This window comes from Rhincodon typus, unplaced genomic scaffold, assembly GCF_021869965.1.
Source record: "Rhincodon typus isolate 14 unplaced genomic scaffold, sRhiTyp1.1 hic_rhity00000895, whole genome shotgun sequence".
In the NCBI taxonomy this organism is placed as follows: Eukaryota; Metazoa; Chordata; class Chondrichthyes; order Orectolobiformes; family Rhincodontidae; genus Rhincodon; species Rhincodon typus.
Window position 1 is genome coordinate 1 of NW_025966533.1, and position 20,216 is coordinate 20,216.

Here is a 20,216-nt window from a genome sequence, read left to right on the forward strand (position 1 = left end):
GACCAACTGGCTTTTTCAGCATTGATTTTCTTGGAGGTTTCAGTAGCCAGACCTGCTGAGCTTTTCCAGCAATTTCTGTTTTTATATCAGAATTCATATTGGCAGAGATTAAATTAATACTAATTGAACAATGTTCCATGTTTTGACAGGTGCCAGTGATGACGCAGTCAGTTGTGCTGTTATGCTAGAAGTTCTAAATGCGCTGTCTAATTCGTCTATTCCCCTGCAACATGCAGTCATATTTCTTTTCAATGGAGCAGAAGAGAATGTTTTGCAAGTAAGTATAGCATTTACTGATATACTGGGATACTTGCAACACACAAATTACATAGTATTAGCCTTGAAAACCACAAATGCTCGAGATCACAGTGGGTCAGGCAGCATCCATTGAGAGAGAGCAAGCTAAAGCTTTGAATCTAGATAACTGTTCATCAGAGCTAAATGAATTGTGGAGGAGGCAGCATTATGCTGTAGTTTGTGGGGGTGGGCTAGGTGGGGTGGAGGTTGGTGTGGGGTGTAGAGTGGTGGGGAAAAAAGATGTTGATAGTTCAGATTCCAATCACTTAATCAGAACTATCAATATCTTTTCTCCCCACCACTACACCACCCCACCCAACTATAGCATAAATGCTGCCCCTTCCATACTTCAGCTCAGATGAGCAATCATCTAGACTCGAACATTAGCTTGCTCTCTCTGTGGATGCCTCCTGATCCATTGTGATCTCCAGCATTTTTGTTTTCAGCACAGATTCCAGCACCTGAAATTTTTTGCTCCTATGTTACTAATCTTTTTAACCTTAAATGCTCAATCTTGTATATGTTTTATATTTTGGTAGGCAAGCCATGGATTTATTACACAGCACCCTTGGGTTAAACTAATAAGGGCATTTATTAACCTGGAAGCTGCTGGTGTAGGAGGGAAGGAGCTTGTTTTTCAAACAGGTAACCAATTTATTGTCTGTAGTGGAGACTGTGGTTGTTTTACAATGCCTGTTATATGTCTTGTATTTAATTAAAACATCAAGGAAAACAGTAGGCAGGAAGAGCTTCCTAAAATCTGCTACTGTATTTTTAAAATTCTCATTCATGCAGTCTGTTTTTACCCTTCCCTTTTGGGTTCCTTTCCACGTCTATCCGTACTAATGAATCAGTCTATATTATTTTCCATTTGACCTGAAAAAGAATTATAGCTGATGGTAGTCTGCTTTAATTTGTGCTATTTTCTGTTCTTGCTTCTCCCTCCTATCCAGAATACATTTTTACCCTGTCTTTCCGTTATTTCCACTTCTTAATTCTACCAGACCAGCTGGCTAAGGTCAGGAAATCTGACGCTTTGAATGTGAGTTGTGTGACACTGATATAGTTCACCAACAAAACATCTTGTGTCCCATCAGTTTGCTGCAAACACAATTTGCTGCAAAAATTTTACAGGTGGCCAAGAAATCTGAGAACAAGTGTTATTCCAATTTATGATTTGACTGCAATTATTTTGACCTACATAGGTAGATTTGTTTTTCTGCTTAGCTGGTACTGTTACCTCCTAAGTGAACCACAGCTGGGTATCCCATTCCCACTGACTTTGTTTTTATAATGTCAACAGCTAATGTGATGTGGGTTGTATTGTTTACATTGAGTTTGCACGAGGTTCAGTTAAGAAGACTGATCAGAGAAAGTTAGAGGTTTTTACTGTTTTTGTCCCCTGGAGGTTGGGGACTGATTTGAAATGAAAAATTGGTATGATAATGATTGTATGTTAACTTCAAGCTACCTGTCTACTTTAAGCTGCGGTTGTAACGTAGGATATCTGTGCTAGCATTGGGAGCTCCCAATGTTGGTCTTATTTTCCAGTTTTTAATAAGTCATATCTTCTGCTACTAAAGCCATGTATATACATGGGTGACCTCCATTCTTGATGACGCCAACACTTTTGTTGGGTTTCTATCTTCTAAACCCCACAAACTTCAAAATTGGGCTGCAAGTATTCTCTCCCCATTAAGTCACTATAGCATGCTCGATGGTCAAATGAACCTATATTGGTTTTCTGTATTTACCATCTTAAATTTTCTTGCTTTTGTTTTATAAAGCCCTCCATGACTTCATCTTATTCTCATTGCACAATCTCCTGCAGCCCCATTCCCCATCCCTCTTCTCCCACCCCATCTCTGGCTCTTGTGCACCTACTTCCATCTCTCAATTGGTAACAGAATATTCAGCTACATAGATCTTACCATCTGGATTTCACTTCCTGAATCTCTGTGTTTCATTTGGTTCTTTTGGTTTGAAAAAAACCCCTCCAATCCCATCATCTTATTTGTTTGTTTGTACAGTGCATTATAGGTTTGTGACTGTGTTGCATTAAATAAATTGTACAGTTGCAGTAAAAATGGGATTTGTGATGGTTCTGTGCAGAGATTGTTGAGAGATTTGTTTGGAAAATGGCACCTGATAAAGAAAGCATCCCATTTATAATATGCTTCCTCCTAGCTACAGATGTAAAATCATACAAGGCAAGTGGGTAACACAGCATGCATTCACTTTGGCCTAGACTTGAGCTCAACCTATACTGATAGAAACAGGTTGGATCTTGCACCATTTTATTCTGTCATAAAGTAGATGTGGGATATTACATATAATCATGAAATCTTGACTGAAACATTAACGACTTAAACAGCAAGTGCTTTGACTTTCTATCAATAGATCTTTCAGAATGGCAGCAAGTCAAGCTTTGACATTTGTACATTAGTAAGCTGAACGAACCCATACTGAAGCAGTGCTGCCATAATGATGCTGAAATGGGCATTTTAAATTAATTCTGGTGTCAGGAGAAAACCTATCAGTGGTTTCTGGGGTATTATGTTGGCGTCTAGTGTTACTGATTAATATGGTACTCATAACAGTGTCTCTTAGGTTGCATCTGCAATGGTGGAATTTGTGTGAGGTAGTTTTGTTTCACGCTAGGGGTAAAGTTCATGTACATTTGGAGTTGGGTTTGTGACCTCATTCACCCCAAGAGATGTTCCCTGCAGGAGGAAGCTTTATTCAATTTTACTGCAGTTGGATCAAGGCTTAAATCTGGATTTTCACAAAACTTTGGAATTGATATGAAGTGGGACTGCTCCTCATGTGCTTTTGCATTGTAAATGAATAAAGCAACATTTCACATTGCAATCTAAAACATTGACTGTGGACCTGGTTCTATGCAGTTACCCAATAACACTAAATATATGGAGGTTCTAGTAATGTTTGATTTCTTGAGATGATTATCTGGCTTATTTAAGTTTTATCGGTTGTATAGTGGCATACAATGGGATTTGCAACGGAGTTTGTAGTAGTATTTGCTGCCTTTCAAAGCAACCTGCTGGAAACACTAGTAGAATAGAATAGAATGGAAAATATTAAAAATCCATATGTTACCTTAAGGTGTATTTATGCACTGTTGTAGTAAAGTGGTTAGCAAAAAAACTGAAGCTTCCCCAACCTCCACTATTTCCATCACCTCCAGTTCAGCATTTGAAGATCTTCATAGTATGATATGCACAGGAAGAAACATTTTGTACCTTTTGGTCTTATCCAGCCAGCCCCATTTGTCGTCTTTTTCTCACAATTCTGTATTTGTTTTTCCTTCAAACATTTATCCATTTCTGTTTTGGAAGTTACTCATGAATTTAGCTCCAATTCATGATTTTTTAAAAAAATATTTTCCTCCTGTTGCCTCTGGTTCTTTCACCAGCTACTTTAAATCTCTGTTCTCTGACCTTTCTGATGCTGAAAGCAGTTTATCTTTTATTCCAGAAATTCTCTTCTCGGTTTTTAAGCACTTTTGTCAAATTTTCTTCTAATCTATTGACGAAAGATCACTTGACCTATTCCTTTCTCCACAGGTGTTGCAGTGTTTGCTGAATATTTTCAGTGTATTCTGTTTTCATCTCCTTTTAGCATTCCCTGCTCCAAGGAGAACTACTCTAGCCCCTTCATTTGGCTGAATCTAGGTGTAGATCAACAGATTAAGAGCAATCCAAGTTAAGAGCGAGAGATAGAAGGAACAGACCATTTGGCCTTCTACCCTACTGCAACGTTTACTAAGGTCATGGCTGGTCTGATTGTGCCTCTAACGTATTCTTGCCTGTCCCCATAGTTGTTGACTCAGATTGTTGATCAACAATCTGTCTAATGCTGCCCCGAATATGTGAAATAACAGAGTCTCCACTGCTCACTCCAGAAGAGAATTCCAAACATCATAACCTCCAGAAAATAGATTCTACCTTTCTTTCATGTTAAATGGGACACCTCTGATTAAGATGTCCTCTCTAGATGCGGATTGTTCTTAAAGGAAACATCCTCTCAACACCTGCTCTTTTAAACCCACTCAGAATCTTGGATTTCAATAAGATTATCTCTCATCTCTTCTAAATTTCAAAGGGCAGAGCACAGACCCAGTAAAAAAGGGAAGAAAAGCAAATTTTGTGCAAATTAATAATAAAATCTTTTCAATCGATCTGACTGTCCTCTGTCCATGCTTTGGCGTCATCACTCAGACTTCATGACATAAGTTATATTCCTAGCAAGTAACGTTGACCTTTGGATGAATAAGGCACGAAGTAAAGTCAATACAGTGTGAAGTGAAGGAACACAGCAGATCAAGAAGCATCAGAGGAGCTGGAGATTGGGACTAGACCCTTCATTTGGGGAAGGTGATGGCCTGGTGGTATTATCGCTGGACTGTTAATCCAGAGACTCAGATAATGTTTTGGGGACCCGGGTTCAAATCCTGTCATGGCAGATGGTGGAATTTGAATTCAATAAATATCTGGAATTAAGAATCTAATGATGACCGTGAATACGTTGCCGATTGTCGGAAAAATCCATCTGGTTCACTAATGTCCTTTAGGGAAGGAAGCTGCCATACTTACCTGGTCTGGCCTACGTGTGAGTCCAGACCCACAGCAATGTAGTTGACTCTTAACTGCTGTCTGGGCAATTAGGGATGGGCAATAAATGCTGCCTGGCCAGCGACGCCCTCATCCTGTGAATGAATAAAGAAAAAAAAAATTAGGAAGGGTCTAGGTCTAGGCCCAAAATGTCAACTCTTCTGCTCCTCTGATGCTGCCTGACCTGCCACGTTCCTCCAGCTCCACACTATATTGACTCCGACTCCAGCATCTACAGTTCTTGCTATCTCCAAAGGCCTGAAGTAAACTCTGGAGGGTTTCACTCCATTTAGTTACTGGAATGTGTAGTATTTTCTCCCTACGATCCGAAGAATTGCTTTTTTACCTCCTCAAGGTCCGGAAAATCCCTGGTTGGTTCAGGCATACGTTCGTGCAGCTAAACATCCTTTTGCATCTGTTGTTGGTCAGGAAGTATTTCAGAGTGGCATCATTCCGTCTGACACTGATTTCCGAATCTATCGGGACTACGGCAACATTCCAGGTACAAATGTATCTTTGTTGGTGTTGTTTTTATACATAAAGTTAGCTCATTGCAAATCACTCTGAATCCCTAAGTATTCCATTTTCAAACATTCTTCCTCCTTTCTCCGTTTCCTTTCAATAAATCATTTATCTTGAATGCCTAACATTGAGTCAAGGAGTCTGTGAATAGCACTTCACATTAGTGCACTAGCATGCAATTGTATTCCCACTGTTCCCATTCTGAGCCGTTCTACATAGGAACTATGATTTCACATTCCCCCTTCAGGAGATGCCAGCTGGCCATTTCGTTGCTGAGATGGCAGTTGTGCACCTTCTTAGCGATCCAAAGAATGCGTTACTCACCTCAGCATCCTAGAGATACATGACGTATGTTATTAAGGAAATTGAGGCAAAAATGTACCATTTTTAATTACTTTCAGAGAAAGGAAGTGGTCAGGACTCCAGCTTGCCTATATTCATTATATCTTTATCATTGTTAAAATGGGACATAAAGTGAAAGCTTTTCATCACGCACTTATCAAGACTAGAACACAAATTGGACTTCGAAAGGGATCACCAATTTATACAGTGTTGATACAGTGTTGATGCAGTATTGATGCAGTATGCAAAGAGGGTGCTGGTAGCTGCACCATAGTTAGCTGATTAACCTCAAACCAGCCAGGTAAATGTTGCCATGGAGAAGGCAGCAGGGATTGGAAGTCTCCATAACCCTTTCTCAGTAAGAAAGGTGCAATCTATGCACAAAAACCCTTTTGCCTACACAGAAGAGTCCTGTGTTTCAATATATGTAGCTTCCAGCACAAGCACACAGATCCTAAATTAGTTTCCAGTATAATTTTCTGTACAGACTAGCTTATTAAAGAAATATTCTCCATTAGCAGAATCACATTTTATGCCGGACATTAAGTTTTGCAAACATGGGATGACTGAACGTGGTTGGCTTGCTGCCTGCTGCAGACAGTCAAAGGGACTTGGTGTTTGATGGAGTCCACCAGTCATACAGTCTGCATACCTGGTAACACTGGTATTTAAACTCATTGTGTGGGATGCTAGGCAAAACATCATCTTTTTTGGCTTGATGGCAGTGTCCTGTTCGTGGATGATAGCACCTGTTTGTTTACTGCAAGCAGCTAATTAAAATAACTAGCTTCACCAATTACTTAAACTTTTGAGATACCTTCACCTTCAATGTTAATCTGAGGTTGATTGGGCACCATTTAGGGCCTGAAATGCATCCATATGTTCTTTCATGAGTTTGCATGACTTACTGAGAGTGATGATTTGATCAGGGTAGCAATTATTGTATTTCATTCAGTCAGTTTGCAATACGTTTATCTGCAGTTGCTTTTCTGGATTGCACATTTCACTGATGAAGCTGTGAAACATTCAGATTTCACTACTCACCATTATACTGTGGTAATGAATTCTGTTCTCATCTGTTCATTTGAAAACAGTCATCTGAATATTAGATGTAAATCAGTTAAAGAAAAGCCTTTACTCTCCCTGTGCCATTAACCCAAACTTGACTGCAGTAAAAATATTTTAGATTGTACTCTTGTTAGTTTTCTTCTTTTTAAAGCACTGGATGCATTGTATATTCTGAGAGGATGTAAAGGTTTACTGTGTCACTGATCTACTTGGGAGTATGTTATAATGTGTATTCTTTTACAGGAATAGACTTGGCTTTCATTGAAAATGGTTATATTTATCACACAAAGTATGACACAGCAGATCGGATACCTGTAGATTCCATAAGGAGGGCTGGTTAGTATCCTATATATCCTATATATCCTATAGAACAGAAAACACTTTGTGTTATAATTAATGTGTATGCTTTGGAACCAAAATTTTCAAAATATGTAGCATTTGTAATGAAGCAATACTAATTTATTGAGCCATCAATTGCAATTTTAATCTGAGGAATTAACTTCACATGTAGTTATGTCTTTGAGTACTTTCTAATTATTGTGGATAATTAGATTCATTTAAACCCCACCTAGTGTAAACACGGATTAGTTTAATTTAGAATAACCAGATTTTACAGTTCAGAAGTAATCTTTTGGCATACTGGCCTTTATTGGCTCTAAAAGTTCTAAGCACTTAGACCCAATTCTCCGCCCTTTCCCTTCTTTTAAAATCAAATATTTATTCGGTTATCTTTGCAAACTTGTGGATTATGTTTCTACCACGGCTTGGTTCCATGCTATAGTAAGCAGTGTGCATTTAAAAAAAAAAGTAAACTTTTACTTAATTACTTTTATAATGATAAACTTACCCTTCTACTTAGCAGTGGATAGTTTATTTTCAGTCTTTAAGTGAATAATCTTTTTCCCATCCCAAATGTCTTTTGATCAGCAAAATTTCTCCAATGGCAGGCAGCTTGCCTCGTCAATACTTTCCAAGGCTATGCACTGAAAACATTTCTCTAAGTGTAAATGGTGCAATAATGAATTGCAGCAAAGCACTGTTTGTTCACTGATAATTCTCCCTAGAGAAAGTTGCACCATTAAATGATGCAATGATAATTATAGTAATTTCACATACATTCAACATTCCTTTTAGTGGTACTATCACTTTATCGGGAGAGGAAAATAAAATTAGATATTGTTCTTGTGACAGAGAAGTAATATGTGAACACTTTTCACAAACTACAAAATAATTCTAATTTTTAATTTATAACCTGCCCATAAGAATTCATTGCACTAAACATTAAAAATTGCACTGGCGTCTCTCATCTGTTAGAGTTCCTTTCTGGGAACTGAAACATTTTATTCATGTTTTGTCCCAAGCACCATGAAATGAATTCAATTGTACCATGCCCTGGTATTGTATTTTTTGGGACTTTGCAGTCACAAACTTAGCTGTTGGAGTTAGATTTGGTTGCAGATGCCTGATTTCAGAAATTGAACGATAGCCAGGAAATCCATTCAACCTTTGGCTTCAAGCCAGATACTCACCCAAGACAAAATATCCAATTGAGATAAGTGTGACCAAGGATGCCTCGTTAGGCCTTGTAATGACATGGTAAATTTAATCTGTTTTCAACAGCAACTTGTTCCTGAGGACTCAAGGTAACAATCAGTTAAAAGAAAAGCAATTTTCATGAGTGGCTGTTGCAAATGTTTACATTTTGATTGATACCTGGAATGGTCGGTACTCAGAACATTTACGAGGGCAGCAAAAAATGGTAAAGTTTGTTACCGCAGGAGAGTATGCTGCAAATGTTTGCTCTCTCGAAGTACTTTTTAAAATAGTGACATATTGATAGAGCTATAAACGAGATATCTTTGAAGAAATGCAAGCATATGAAAGTGGGCAAGGAAATACCAGATGGTTAATCAAGCCTGCCCTATCATGACTGGCCACTTCTCTACCCTCCTTTCCCACACCCATGTAACCTCCTGGGTGAAGTTTTAAAAAAAAACTCCAGGCCAATAATCAGTTAAATAAAACACTGGAATTTCTTTCAGGACATTGAAATTGATCCAGGAGATATCATAGGCCAGATATTACCAATAAAATCACCTACCTTTTATATAATCATGAAGTCCAGTTCCCCCTCCGAGGCATACAGAGGCTTGGCAATCATCACATCTTTCAACAATACTCAAGATGTGCTTGATTCTTGGGGAGTGGATAAACTGCGAAATTCCTAGCCCATCCCAACACAGGCACAGTTGCTCTGATCCTCACCAATCTGTTAAACTGAAATAACTGCGTTTCCCCTTAACAAAAAATACATTGAGAGTTCATATCAATTTAGAGAAATCTGCTTTGAGCAATATTGGAACTTGTCCTTTATATTTTAAGTGATTCCTCTGCCATATCTATTTATTTGCAGAATTAGGAAGCGGAAGTAATTAAAATCACTTAAAGCATTATTCTAAATTGTCTAATGGTCTTTGTAGGTGATAATATACTAGCTGTGCTGCAGTACTTGGCAACATCTGCAGAACTGGCTGACTCAACTCAGTATCGCCATGGGGCCATGGTATTTTTTGATGTACTTGGATTGTTTGTTGTGGCCTACCCACAACGAATTGGTGCTATAATCAACTATTTGGTGGCTGTGGCAGCTGTTGTCTACTTAGGAAAAAAATTCTCAATATCAGTAAATCAAGGTGAGTCTGTTCAAGTATAAACTTTTTTTGTGCAGTGTGGCTTTTTAGTTCTAAATATGTTCATCTTTTAAGGAAGTATAGTTGGAGTTAAAATAACATTGCAGTAAACAGTTGTGTTCATGTCACAAGTTAGTTGTATTCTCTTTTGGTTAGAAGGTTGTAGGTTTAAGTTCCAGCACAGGACTTGAAGACAGAACCCGAGCAAGTTTCGCATATTCAGAGATACTGCCCTTTGTTTGAAGCATGAAAGAAAATCTGCAACTGTTTGTTCAACTGTTTCAGTTGGACTTTAAAGATCTTTCATCACTGATCCAGAAAGACTGTAGTTTCTTACAGCGCACTGTACAACTTTTCTACTCCAACCAACATCACCTATAATATATTAATCAGTCATCAGTTTCTTTGATATGATGACTCATGCTGTGGACTGAGTGACTGTTTTGCTTGGGTAATCGCAGCACTTCAAAGTAACACATCGTTTGTGAAAGGCATTGACACATTTGAGACATGTGACTAGAAGCTTTTCAAATACAAATCTTGACTTTCCTTTTGAATTACCTGTTTTCACAAGGCGTTCAAGATTATGAAATAGTATCAAGATATTTCATCACCTGATTGCATGCTGCAGAAATGTCTTTATTTAACCGGAATAATACTGCAATATAGAGTGCAGAAAATGTGTGGATATTTTTCTTTCCTACATTAAGACAGTGCTGACAATTTTGTTAAAGACTTATTAACATTATAGATTTGTGTTGTGCAGATAAATTTGAGAAGTTTTTTTTAAATGACGTTTTCTTAAATGTGCTTAGGGTATATATGTACCTAAATTTAAATACTTTTTGTTTTGTGAATTAGATTATAACCTCAAATGTACTTATGCCAGTGGATAATTCTGGAACTCCATCAATGAGACAATGAACAACAAATGGTTCCCTGGGCTGTGTTAAGATAGCTAAACTCAATCAAGGCAGCATTGTAGATATAGCTATTAGCTTTGATCACATCTAATGTAGAACACCAAAATTTGTCAATATTCCTACGTCTGTTCCTGTGGCGAATGTGTATGATGGTCTTTGAGGTGAAGTCATTAGGCTGGGCTGTAAATTAATAGATTAGAGACACTGCATAGCAGAAGTCAGCAAAGAATGGACTAAAAAGGGGAGAACAAAACACATAGAAGTATAGTAAACATGAGCTCATCCAGACCTCTGCCCATATCCAAGCTGTCAATTAATCCTTTTCACCCATGTGTTTGTTGATGCACATTGGCAGCCTGTGCACAATACCTTGATTTTTAAATTCTCACCCTTTGTATGACTTTGCCCCTCCCTCATCTTTCTAACCTCCACCACTCTTCTAAACACACCCCCAAATACTATTTATGTATGCTGTTCTATTCTTAATGTTAATTATTAGAATTTAAATGGCATTAATTATGTTTCTGCTAATCCTGCAAAGTGTAACTGGTGTGATTATTTGCAGGATCGCACTACAGGAGGGACCTCCTCTATGGAATTGCTGTCACAATAATCTGCTGGTTTATCATTTTTATAACAATCCTTATTGTAGCAGTATTTGTGTCTTTGACTGGGCATGCAATGTCTTGGTACTCCAACTTCTACGTTTCTGCTGTATTGTATGGGTCAATAGCCCTTGCAAAGCTCATACTGATTCATACACTTGCAAAAAATCTTTATTATGGAGTAAGTATACTAATTATTCTTTTAGTTTAATTGATTTGCATGTGTTGTTGGTAGATGTCGATTAATATTTTTCTCTTCTATTTCCTCCTCTTGTTTCTTTTCCTTCATATCACTTGAAGCCTACATGCCTGATCTAGTACTAGACCTTTTGGGGTTTCAGTCTGCAGAATATAATGATATATAATTCTTTCCTGCCACCTTGACTTTGAAGAAGTCAGGGATGGGGATAGTAAGGAGAAAGAGAAGAAAAGAATGCAATTTGCAACCAGCTTTTGACCGGTGTATTTTATGAGCATATTTATGACCAAGCCGGAATTCAGGGCTCATGAGCACATATGAAGTAAGCTAGAAGTTCCTGTTTGTGTACACTAGGGTGACTTAACCAAAACAACTTACTCCAGTCTGTATGTAACTCTAGAGACAGATTATGTCCTTTGTATTTTGTCCAGTTCAATAATATTCAAGGGAATCATGTGTACTAAAGGTACTGTGGACAAGAGTCATAGGCTTATCTCCAGGGCAGGGCTTTGAATTAGGAAACATTTTTGGCAGGTTGGCATTCATTTGTTTTCATGGGAACAGTGAACTTTAATCATGGTCACTGCAGCTCATTAATTGGTCGATGTGATATTTGTCTTTAGTTATGTTTGCTGTTGTCATACCAAAGGATATGGTGGGACTATACTGAAAATGACCCATGTACATAGTGATTTAAATTAACCAATGTTAAAACTAAATTTTGAGTAGTTTTATTTTGTATAGGAATGCATTGTGTCTGAGAGAAAAAAGAACTCCATTATTTCTCTTTCTTTGTTACCCACTTGACCCAATAAGGCCTGGGAATGTGCATCTGAGGTATCAACTTTCATGCACGATCATGACTGGTTTAACCTGTACTTCTTGAAGAAAAACTTTTAAAAAATGTTACCAACTTTAGTCTGAATTCTGCAAATTTAACTGCTTTAATCTGGATCATACTGGGTTGGTGTGTTGATATTTGAATACGAATGTAGATTTTTTAACATTTTTTTTTAAAAGTGTCAGACACTGAATCTTCACTGTGGCAGGTAGTCAAGGTTTAACTCAAGAGCAGTTTGTGTAGGTAATGCGTTATGTTTCCCTGAATCTCTAAACATTGTAAAGAAAAGACTGTGAAGACACTAAAGTTAATTTTTGGCAGATATCTGACTTGCTACTAAATTATCTTGTTTGTATGCAGGCCATGAATGAGGTATACCTTGCTGAACTATATTTCGATGTTTCATTAACAATCTGGTGCTGTACTTTGGTTTACTTTACCCAACGTGCCTTGTGCTCAGCCTATGTCCCTGGACTGTGGGTTGCTTTTCCTCTGTTTGTGAGATTAATGATTGGGAAGGAACTGGCACAAAAAGGTAAACTCACATGGTTTGTATTGTTTGATGAAATAAATACACTTAAAATCAAGAAATACTTTACCACACTTTTCACTTTCAATATTTTTAATTGACCTTACATTGTGTTGTGCACCAAAGAATCCTGCAGCTATCTCTGCTTGTCTCCCATACTCCTAGCCTTACTGTGTTCTTCTCTAGAAATTTTCTTTGACTTTCTCCCAATCTCTGACCTATCTTGTGTTGCCTTTTATGTAGAGCTAGATTTGGGATCGCCTCACAAAAGAAAATTTTTTAGTGTAGAAGGCAGGTGTTGCATTCAGGTACTGAAATTTTTTGCCATCTTTCATACTCAAAATCAACTAATATGGATTCAGGAATATTTGATGGCTTGGTTTATACATTTGTTAACAAAAGGCCTTGGCATTCACAATATACCAGCTTTCGTATTATTCCAGCAAATTATTCCTAGCGTCCCATGTGAAATTGAAATGGAGACATAGCAGAAATTCACATGATATTGGACCATTTTCTTGTGCCATTGACTGGAACAGGAATAGGTGGTGAAGGGAATAAAGATTGTGTTTGTCACCAGAAATATCAGTTATAAAAGTTAAGTAAATCGTTGTGATCGGCGTTCTCATTTTTAAGAGGGGTCCATAGCTGTTGAAACCTTCTGCAGATATATGCGTGTGCATGTGCTTTCTAAGACCGAGCAGAGCAGAAAATATTTACCCAAAGCAGGTGTGATGCAAGTTTTTTTTTTTATTACCCATGGCTGCTTCATCCTTTTTTGTAACTCGTTTGTTGGTATGAACTGGATAATGCCACTAATACCTCTGGAGGAGAGATGCCAAGAATTACCATAACGAATGAGAGTATGTTAAAAACCAGCCATGCCAGTTCACTGATGAGGCTTTCGATGTTGGCCTTTCAACATCAGGTATAGTATCTCGGTCCTGGAGGATTAGATTCTGTTCAATGGCATGAGAATTTTTTGCTAAATTGATGAGGGAAACATCTATCAATTTCAGTAGACGTGCATTAGTTTGCAGCAGTCAGGTCCAAGTCAAACCAATATTTCAGTAATATCTTGAAATCTTTTGAATTCATGGCAAAAGGCTCAAACAACTGATATGTACTGATCAGTACATTAGACATTGAACAGAATGAAATGTGAGCTTTTCTTTTCAATCTACCATCTCTGTGGACTTGAATTGACAATATTATAAACAATACTACATGAAGTCTAGCTTGACAGAGTACTGCCTCAAGAATCTTGAGGAATTTGGTGAGTGAGAAAAATTCAAGGATTGATCTCTTTTCTAAAATCTAATCAAATTTTTGTATTTAGCATTTAATCGTAACTTGTTGTTTTGTTCATAGTTTTTGTCAGTGCTAAATAAGTTAACTACTAGTGGCATCTATGCAGTTACTTAATTAAGTGACTAGTCAGCAGGGCATGACTCTGCTCTTTGTAACATTTTCTAGTTGAAAAAAGATTGAGGTTTTTGCTTCCACATGAAATAAGCAGCATAGCATCTGTCAGTATGACAGTTGCCGAAACAACCAACAGTAAAACCAGAAGAAACATCTTCCCCCAAAGCATGATGAGAATGTGGAGCTTGCTACCACAGGGAATGGTTCAAGCAAACAGTATCAGTACTTGTAGGAGAAAATAGAAAGTGTTTGAGGGAGAAGGTAATAGATGATTACAAAAGTAGACTTAGAGGAAAGATGGGAGTGTTCTTGATTGGAACATAATCACTGGCAAGACCGAATAGCCTGTTTGTGCTGTATATTCTAAGTAATTCTTATGTAATGCAGTCAGTTGATTATTCTGCTACACTAGCCTAAAATGGGTTCAGAACTGCACTATAATGAGTAGATGAATATATCCAAGTTCTGTCAAAAAGAACCTCACACTCCAGATTGCTTCCTGTTATATTGACTTTGATGTCATAAGCTGATCTGAGACTAAGTTTGTCATCAGATCTTTACAGCTACTTCAGCTACTTTCTCATTAGCTGAATGTTTTTGTGAAAGGTTAATCATGTTTGACCAATTGTCCATGCCTCACTATGGAAGCGCACTGGAAATCAATTCCTGTTATTCGAGGAGTTGTCACAAAAGTTGAAGATTTTATAAGTAAAAAACTGGGGAATTTTGATCTTTTATTTTAAGATCAGGTTGACAGAAAACACAGACCATGTTTCTGTACTTAATAAGCATTACTCTTTATTACAAATTAATAGTTTCTAAATAACTAGCTACATGTCAACAACTATGAACATTGATATGTAATTTTGTGTACCTTTTCCTTCTGTTACCAACTTAATTTGGGAATCTTCCTTCTACCAATCATTTGATTTCTTTAGCTTCAGACATAAAATTGTCCTGATCTATTTTGTTTGTCAGTGGCATCAAAATGAGGAATTGGATACTTCATTATTCCTTTCATCCTCTGATGCAGCTGAAGATTGTCTGCAGAATTGTTACAAAAAGCAGAGGCAGAAAATCTGAAAAAGAAGCAGGAAATCCTGCAAATTCTCTGTGCATAAAGCAGTAACTGTGCAGAGGAACACATACCTTTTCACGTCATACCTTTCATCAGAAGTTGGTCAGTGTTGGTTCTCGCCATTATCTGAGGCTAAGAAAGCAAAGTTGCCTATTTTTATTTTGCCTGCAGTCATTCAATGCATTATATACATTCAGAGATTTACAGCACAGAAAAAGGCCCATTGAGTGTATCCTGGTCACAAACAACTGCCTAACAATGATAATACCATTTTTCAGCATTTGGCCCGTAGCCTTGTATGTATTGGCATATGTTAATTGGGCGACACAGTGGCTCAGTGGTTAGCACTGCTGCCTCACAGCACCAGGGACCCAGGTTCGATTCCACCCTCGGGCGACTGTCTGTGTGGAGTTTGTACATTCTCCCCCTGTCTGCCCAGGTTTCCTCTGGGTGCTCCGGTTTCCGCCCACAGTCCGGAGATGTGCGGGTTAGGTGGCTTCGCCATGCTAAATTGCCCGTAGTGTCCAAGGGTGTGTAAATTAGGTGGACTAGACATGGGAAAAACAAGTGTTACAGGGAAAGGATAGGCAATGGGTCTGGGTGGGATGCTGTTCGCAGGGGCAGTGGGACTTCTGGGGCCGAATGGCTTGTTTCCACACAGTAGGGATTCTGTGATTCTACAAATTACTGATGGGGGTGAAAAACATTTGAGCTTGATTATCCTTTGCTAATCACCAGATAAAAATTGAGGGCATAATCTGTTGCAACCATCTTTAGTATTTTGAAAATAAATGAAGTGAGGTAGGTATGTTTTCCCTAAAAATTAGAACAAAAATGCCGAGAGTGTCATTATTCAGTTGGACACCTTTAGTGTAGAAGACCATAATTGGTCCCTTGTCTGGAACTACATGAAGCAATACACTTATCCACAGGCTTTAATTATTGTGTATCAGGATTAAATCTTTTTTATTGACCACTCGTTTTTCTATGTAATATTGTCTTTTCCTCAGAACCACGGGAAAAATGATGTTGGTTTTTTGGGAGCCAAAGAGGAACTTTTTATTCAAGATGAATTACGTTGTATCTTAAATGTTTGCAGATGTGTGTTGTATTTCTGTCTTGATGATATTCGTGTGTACTTTTTGTGCATCTTTCCCTACAGTTGTGAGTTTTCCTTATTTTCTGACTTTTCTTGTGGGATACAAGTTCTCATGGATACTGAAACAGTGAAATAAGTAGTCTGGTGGGAAAGTGTTTGATGGCTGGATAAATCTGTGGGGTGGAAGAAATACTTGTACATTTTTAAAAAAGTGTAATCATAAGTCATCAGTGCTTTTTTTTTTATATGGTTTTGTCTTTTTCTGTTTTGACCTAGGTGCTACAGTGAAACTGACAGCAATTTATTTTCTGGGTCTATTTATTCCTCACCTACTGACCATGTACCTGTTTTGGGGTGCATTTGAAATGTTCACCCCCATCCTGGGACGTAGTGGTACTGAAATACCTCCTGATGTTGCACTGGCTTCTATTATTGGAACCTTCACTATTATTCTAACTACCTACTTTGTAAGTCATGTTTCATTGCCCCCTCGAATCTTTTCAACACACTCTTGAATTCAAAGGGAAAAAATCTTTTGTGTTTTGATAAACTGAGCTGAAAGTAATAAACAACACTTCTTTAAGAAACAGGTTCATTAAAATTCCATTTGTAAACAAGTATTTGTGCTTCACTACTGAGCACGAACCATGAATTCAAGAAATAAAGTGGATATTTGCATTGGGTTTTACCATGCAGAAGCCATTCATTCCACCCACCAGATCTTGATGCTTTTTATGCACTACATAAGTTGCCTCCCATCTTGTTCATCTCCCCTTAGTAGCACACCTTTCTCTTTTCTTCCTATTTTTCTTTTAAATACCACTGTGATTCATTAGAGAAATTTTGTGATATCCTTTTAAATAAATTTGTTTGCTTTTCCTTTGGATACTCCTGCATCATTTTTCTCCACCTCCTGTCCCCAACTCTTTGTTTTAAATCCCCCTTGCTCTTCAATTAAACAATGACTTGTCACTAAAACAGAGATTCCAATCATTTATGAGGACAAACAATATATGTTTTGTGAAAGCATTGAAGAGGTAAAAATGATCGTTCTGGTGCTTGGGTGAGTGCAGTGGGACACTAGGAACGGATTATTCACCAGCATCACAGTCAAGTTCAATTATACATATCCATGTATGCCAGTACATTAATGAGTGGAAGATAAAACAGATTATCAATCCCCGCATCCTTTCTCTGCCTGAGGTGCTTTAATTTAAAATTGAAATTTTACATCTTTGGCTAAGTTAGTGTCATGATTTGAGTTTTTGGTCTGGCTACTCACTAAATATGTTCTTGTTTTTAGGTGAGCCTGGTTTATCTGTGCAGAAGTACAAAATGGACTCTTTTGGGTTTAGGGATTGCATTTTTGGCTTCAGCCACTCTGGTGTGTAGTGGAGCATTTTTTCCATATACATCTGACCCTGCTGGGCCACACCCTAAGAGAATCTTTCTTCAGGTAAGAGATGTTTTGAGGTTATCGCGTTACAGCTGTAGGTCAAGGAAAGGAAGAAAAGCCTCATTTATTTTCTTTCATGACTTCACAACATCCTGAGGCACTGAGAGCCAATGAGATAGTTTGAAGAGTAGATCTACTTGTACTGTAGAAAATGTGATAGTCAATTTGCATGCAGCCAGGTCCCACAAACAGTAATCTGATGATGAGCAGGTAATCTGCTTCTAATAAATTTTGATTAGGAATGAATATTAGCCAGGACACTTGGGAGACAGCAGTCAATTACTCTCCACTCCCACACTTCTGACCTTTTACATCATTTGTTAAGGCAGATGAAGTCTCAGTGTCTCAAACCAAATGTAGCACTTCTGAAATTGTAACATTCCCACTGGCTGTGCTGGACTTGTAGTCTAGATTGTGGTGGTCAGTGTTGGAGTTGAAGCCTTCTAGTTCTAAGGGTAAGAGTGCCACGATTGAAATTTAAAAACAAAACTGAACATAGTGGAATCATGCAACAGGTCTGACAGCATATGTAGAGAAAGAAATAATTAACTTTTCAGATTGCTGACCTATGTCAGAACATGTTAAAGATAGAAATATAAGAAGGTGGAGGGGCAAGAACAAAATGGAGTGTCTGGTTATGTGGGAAAGTAGGGGAGTTGTTAAAAGAATGATAATGTAAGGGAAAAGGAGATGTTATTTGAACACTTAGAGATAAACAATAGAGTTATAACTGGGAATAACAATCATCAGTTGTGTTGGCAGGTAAAGTGTACTTGGCAAGTTGGCTATTGAGAAGGAAGGGGAAATGAATAAGGCAGATTGTACGTGAAAGGGTTAACATCAAAAGAGAATTTCTGCTTATCAAGACATAGGGAGGAGCCAATTAGTGTTCAAGTTCAGTATTTAGTCTATGCAGCTAACAGTAATGTATACTTGCTCTTAAGTTCTAGTCTGAGGCCTTACAAAGGATTGGCACAGAGCTGCACTGTAATTTAACTAGCTATTAAGTACTATGTAATAAACCGATTCTGTTTGTGAGCACTAAGCCTCCCTTCTGTCATACGCTTTGCATGGACATCCTTCCCCATTTGGTGTCAGTAACTTAGAGTAGTAACAATACAAAGGATTGGTGGCAATCATTTGAAACCATTGTTGATTGTCGGAAAGACCCATTTGATTCATTAATGTCCTTTAAGGAAGGAAACTGCTGTCCCTACCTAGTCTGGCCTATGTGTGACTCCACTCCCACAGCAATGTGGTTGATTCTTAATTGCCTTCCGGGCAGTTTGGGATGGGCAAGAAATGCTAGCCACATTCTGCAAATGAACTTCCATTGGACATGACCACACAAGATACCTTGTCTGCAGAGCTGGTATTCAAAAATATACCACATTTTAAATTGTTACAGTTCAATAGGATTTAAAATAGACACAGAGTGCACTCTATGTTAGTCACGTAGCATTATGTTAACAAAAACTGACGCTGGGTGAAAAAATATGACCAGCCCCTCTATGTCATGGATGACTTGACAGTTTAATATGAAATCTGTCTTGAACTGTCCCTGATAATTTCCACATCACTACACTTTATGGGGTTAACTTTGACCTTCACCCTTTGGCTGTCAAACTGGCAGAGCAGATTTCCCACCTGCCCACCATGAAATGAAAAACTGCAATAAGTGGATGACACCCCACAAAATTTTAGCCAGGTGGCAAAATGAACAATTTTTTGGATAATGTTAGAAACTAGGTGCAAATAGTATGAATGCTATCTTTTGGATGATTCAACTGAGATTAACGGAGAACTAATAAGTATAGATGCTCATTTGGTATATTTGCCCGACATAATGGGCTACAACTTATAATCTTTAAACCTGGGACTTGTACCATTAGTTTAATAAGAACACCTTGCCACTCTTCCTTCATTAAATTTATGCTACAATATGAAACAAAAACAAATTGTTGGAGAAACTCAGCAGGTCCGTCAGCAACAGTAGAGAGAAAACAGAGTTAACGTTTCGTGTCCAATGATCCTTCTTCAATGTTAACACTTTTCTCTCCATAGATGCTCCAGACCTGCTGAATTTCTCCGGTAATTTCTGTTTTTTGTCTCAGATTTCCGGCATCCTCAGTTCTTTATTTCATTTTTATTGCTACAGTATGTTTTACACTTCTGTTGCATTGGGCTTGAATTTGCTGGAGTACGTCCATTTAGTTGGACTTTTTCTTGAAACATTCAGCTGAATTTTTTTGTTCTGTAAATTGTTGGACGTGAGTACTGATAAAACAGTGAAGGAAATCAAGTATCTGGGATCTTGACAAACAATGTTACCAACAGGATTTTGCCTATCAGTATATTTCTTGTGAGCAGTGAAACAACACATCCCCTCAACTATTCGCAACCAGTCAACTATTGACTGTACCCAGTCAGCCCAACAGAAACACCTAAGGAAGTGTCTAACATTAAATGTGAATCTATAATTGGACAACATTTGCTGGATAATCCTGAATT

At 37.9% G+C, this 20,216-nt stretch overlaps 1 protein-coding gene across 1 annotated transcript in view; it reads left to right on the forward strand.

Annotated features, from left to right (window-relative positions):
• Window positions 1-149: 149 nt before the first annotated feature.
• Window positions 150-20,216, forward strand: part of LOC125481109 (endoplasmic reticulum metallopeptidase 1-like) — a gene marked incomplete at its 5' end in the record, with an annotated part of 32,230 nt that continues 12,163 nt past the window's right edge. Inside the window, 9 exons of the mRNA XM_048592255.1 lie at window positions 150-277; window positions 837-942; window positions 5,284-5,430; window positions 7,104-7,196; window positions 9,341-9,553; window positions 11,039-11,259; window positions 12,479-12,653; window positions 16,526-16,716; window positions 17,553-17,705. Of these exons, the coding sequence (XP_048448212.1) occupies window positions 150-277; window positions 837-942; window positions 5,284-5,430; window positions 7,104-7,196; window positions 9,341-9,553; window positions 11,039-11,259; window positions 12,479-12,653; window positions 16,526-16,716; window positions 17,553-17,705 (1,427 nt within the window). The remainder of the gene's footprint in view (window positions 278-836; window positions 943-5,283; window positions 5,431-7,103; window positions 7,197-9,340; window positions 9,554-11,038; window positions 11,260-12,478; window positions 12,654-16,525; window positions 16,717-17,552; window positions 17,706-20,216) is intronic.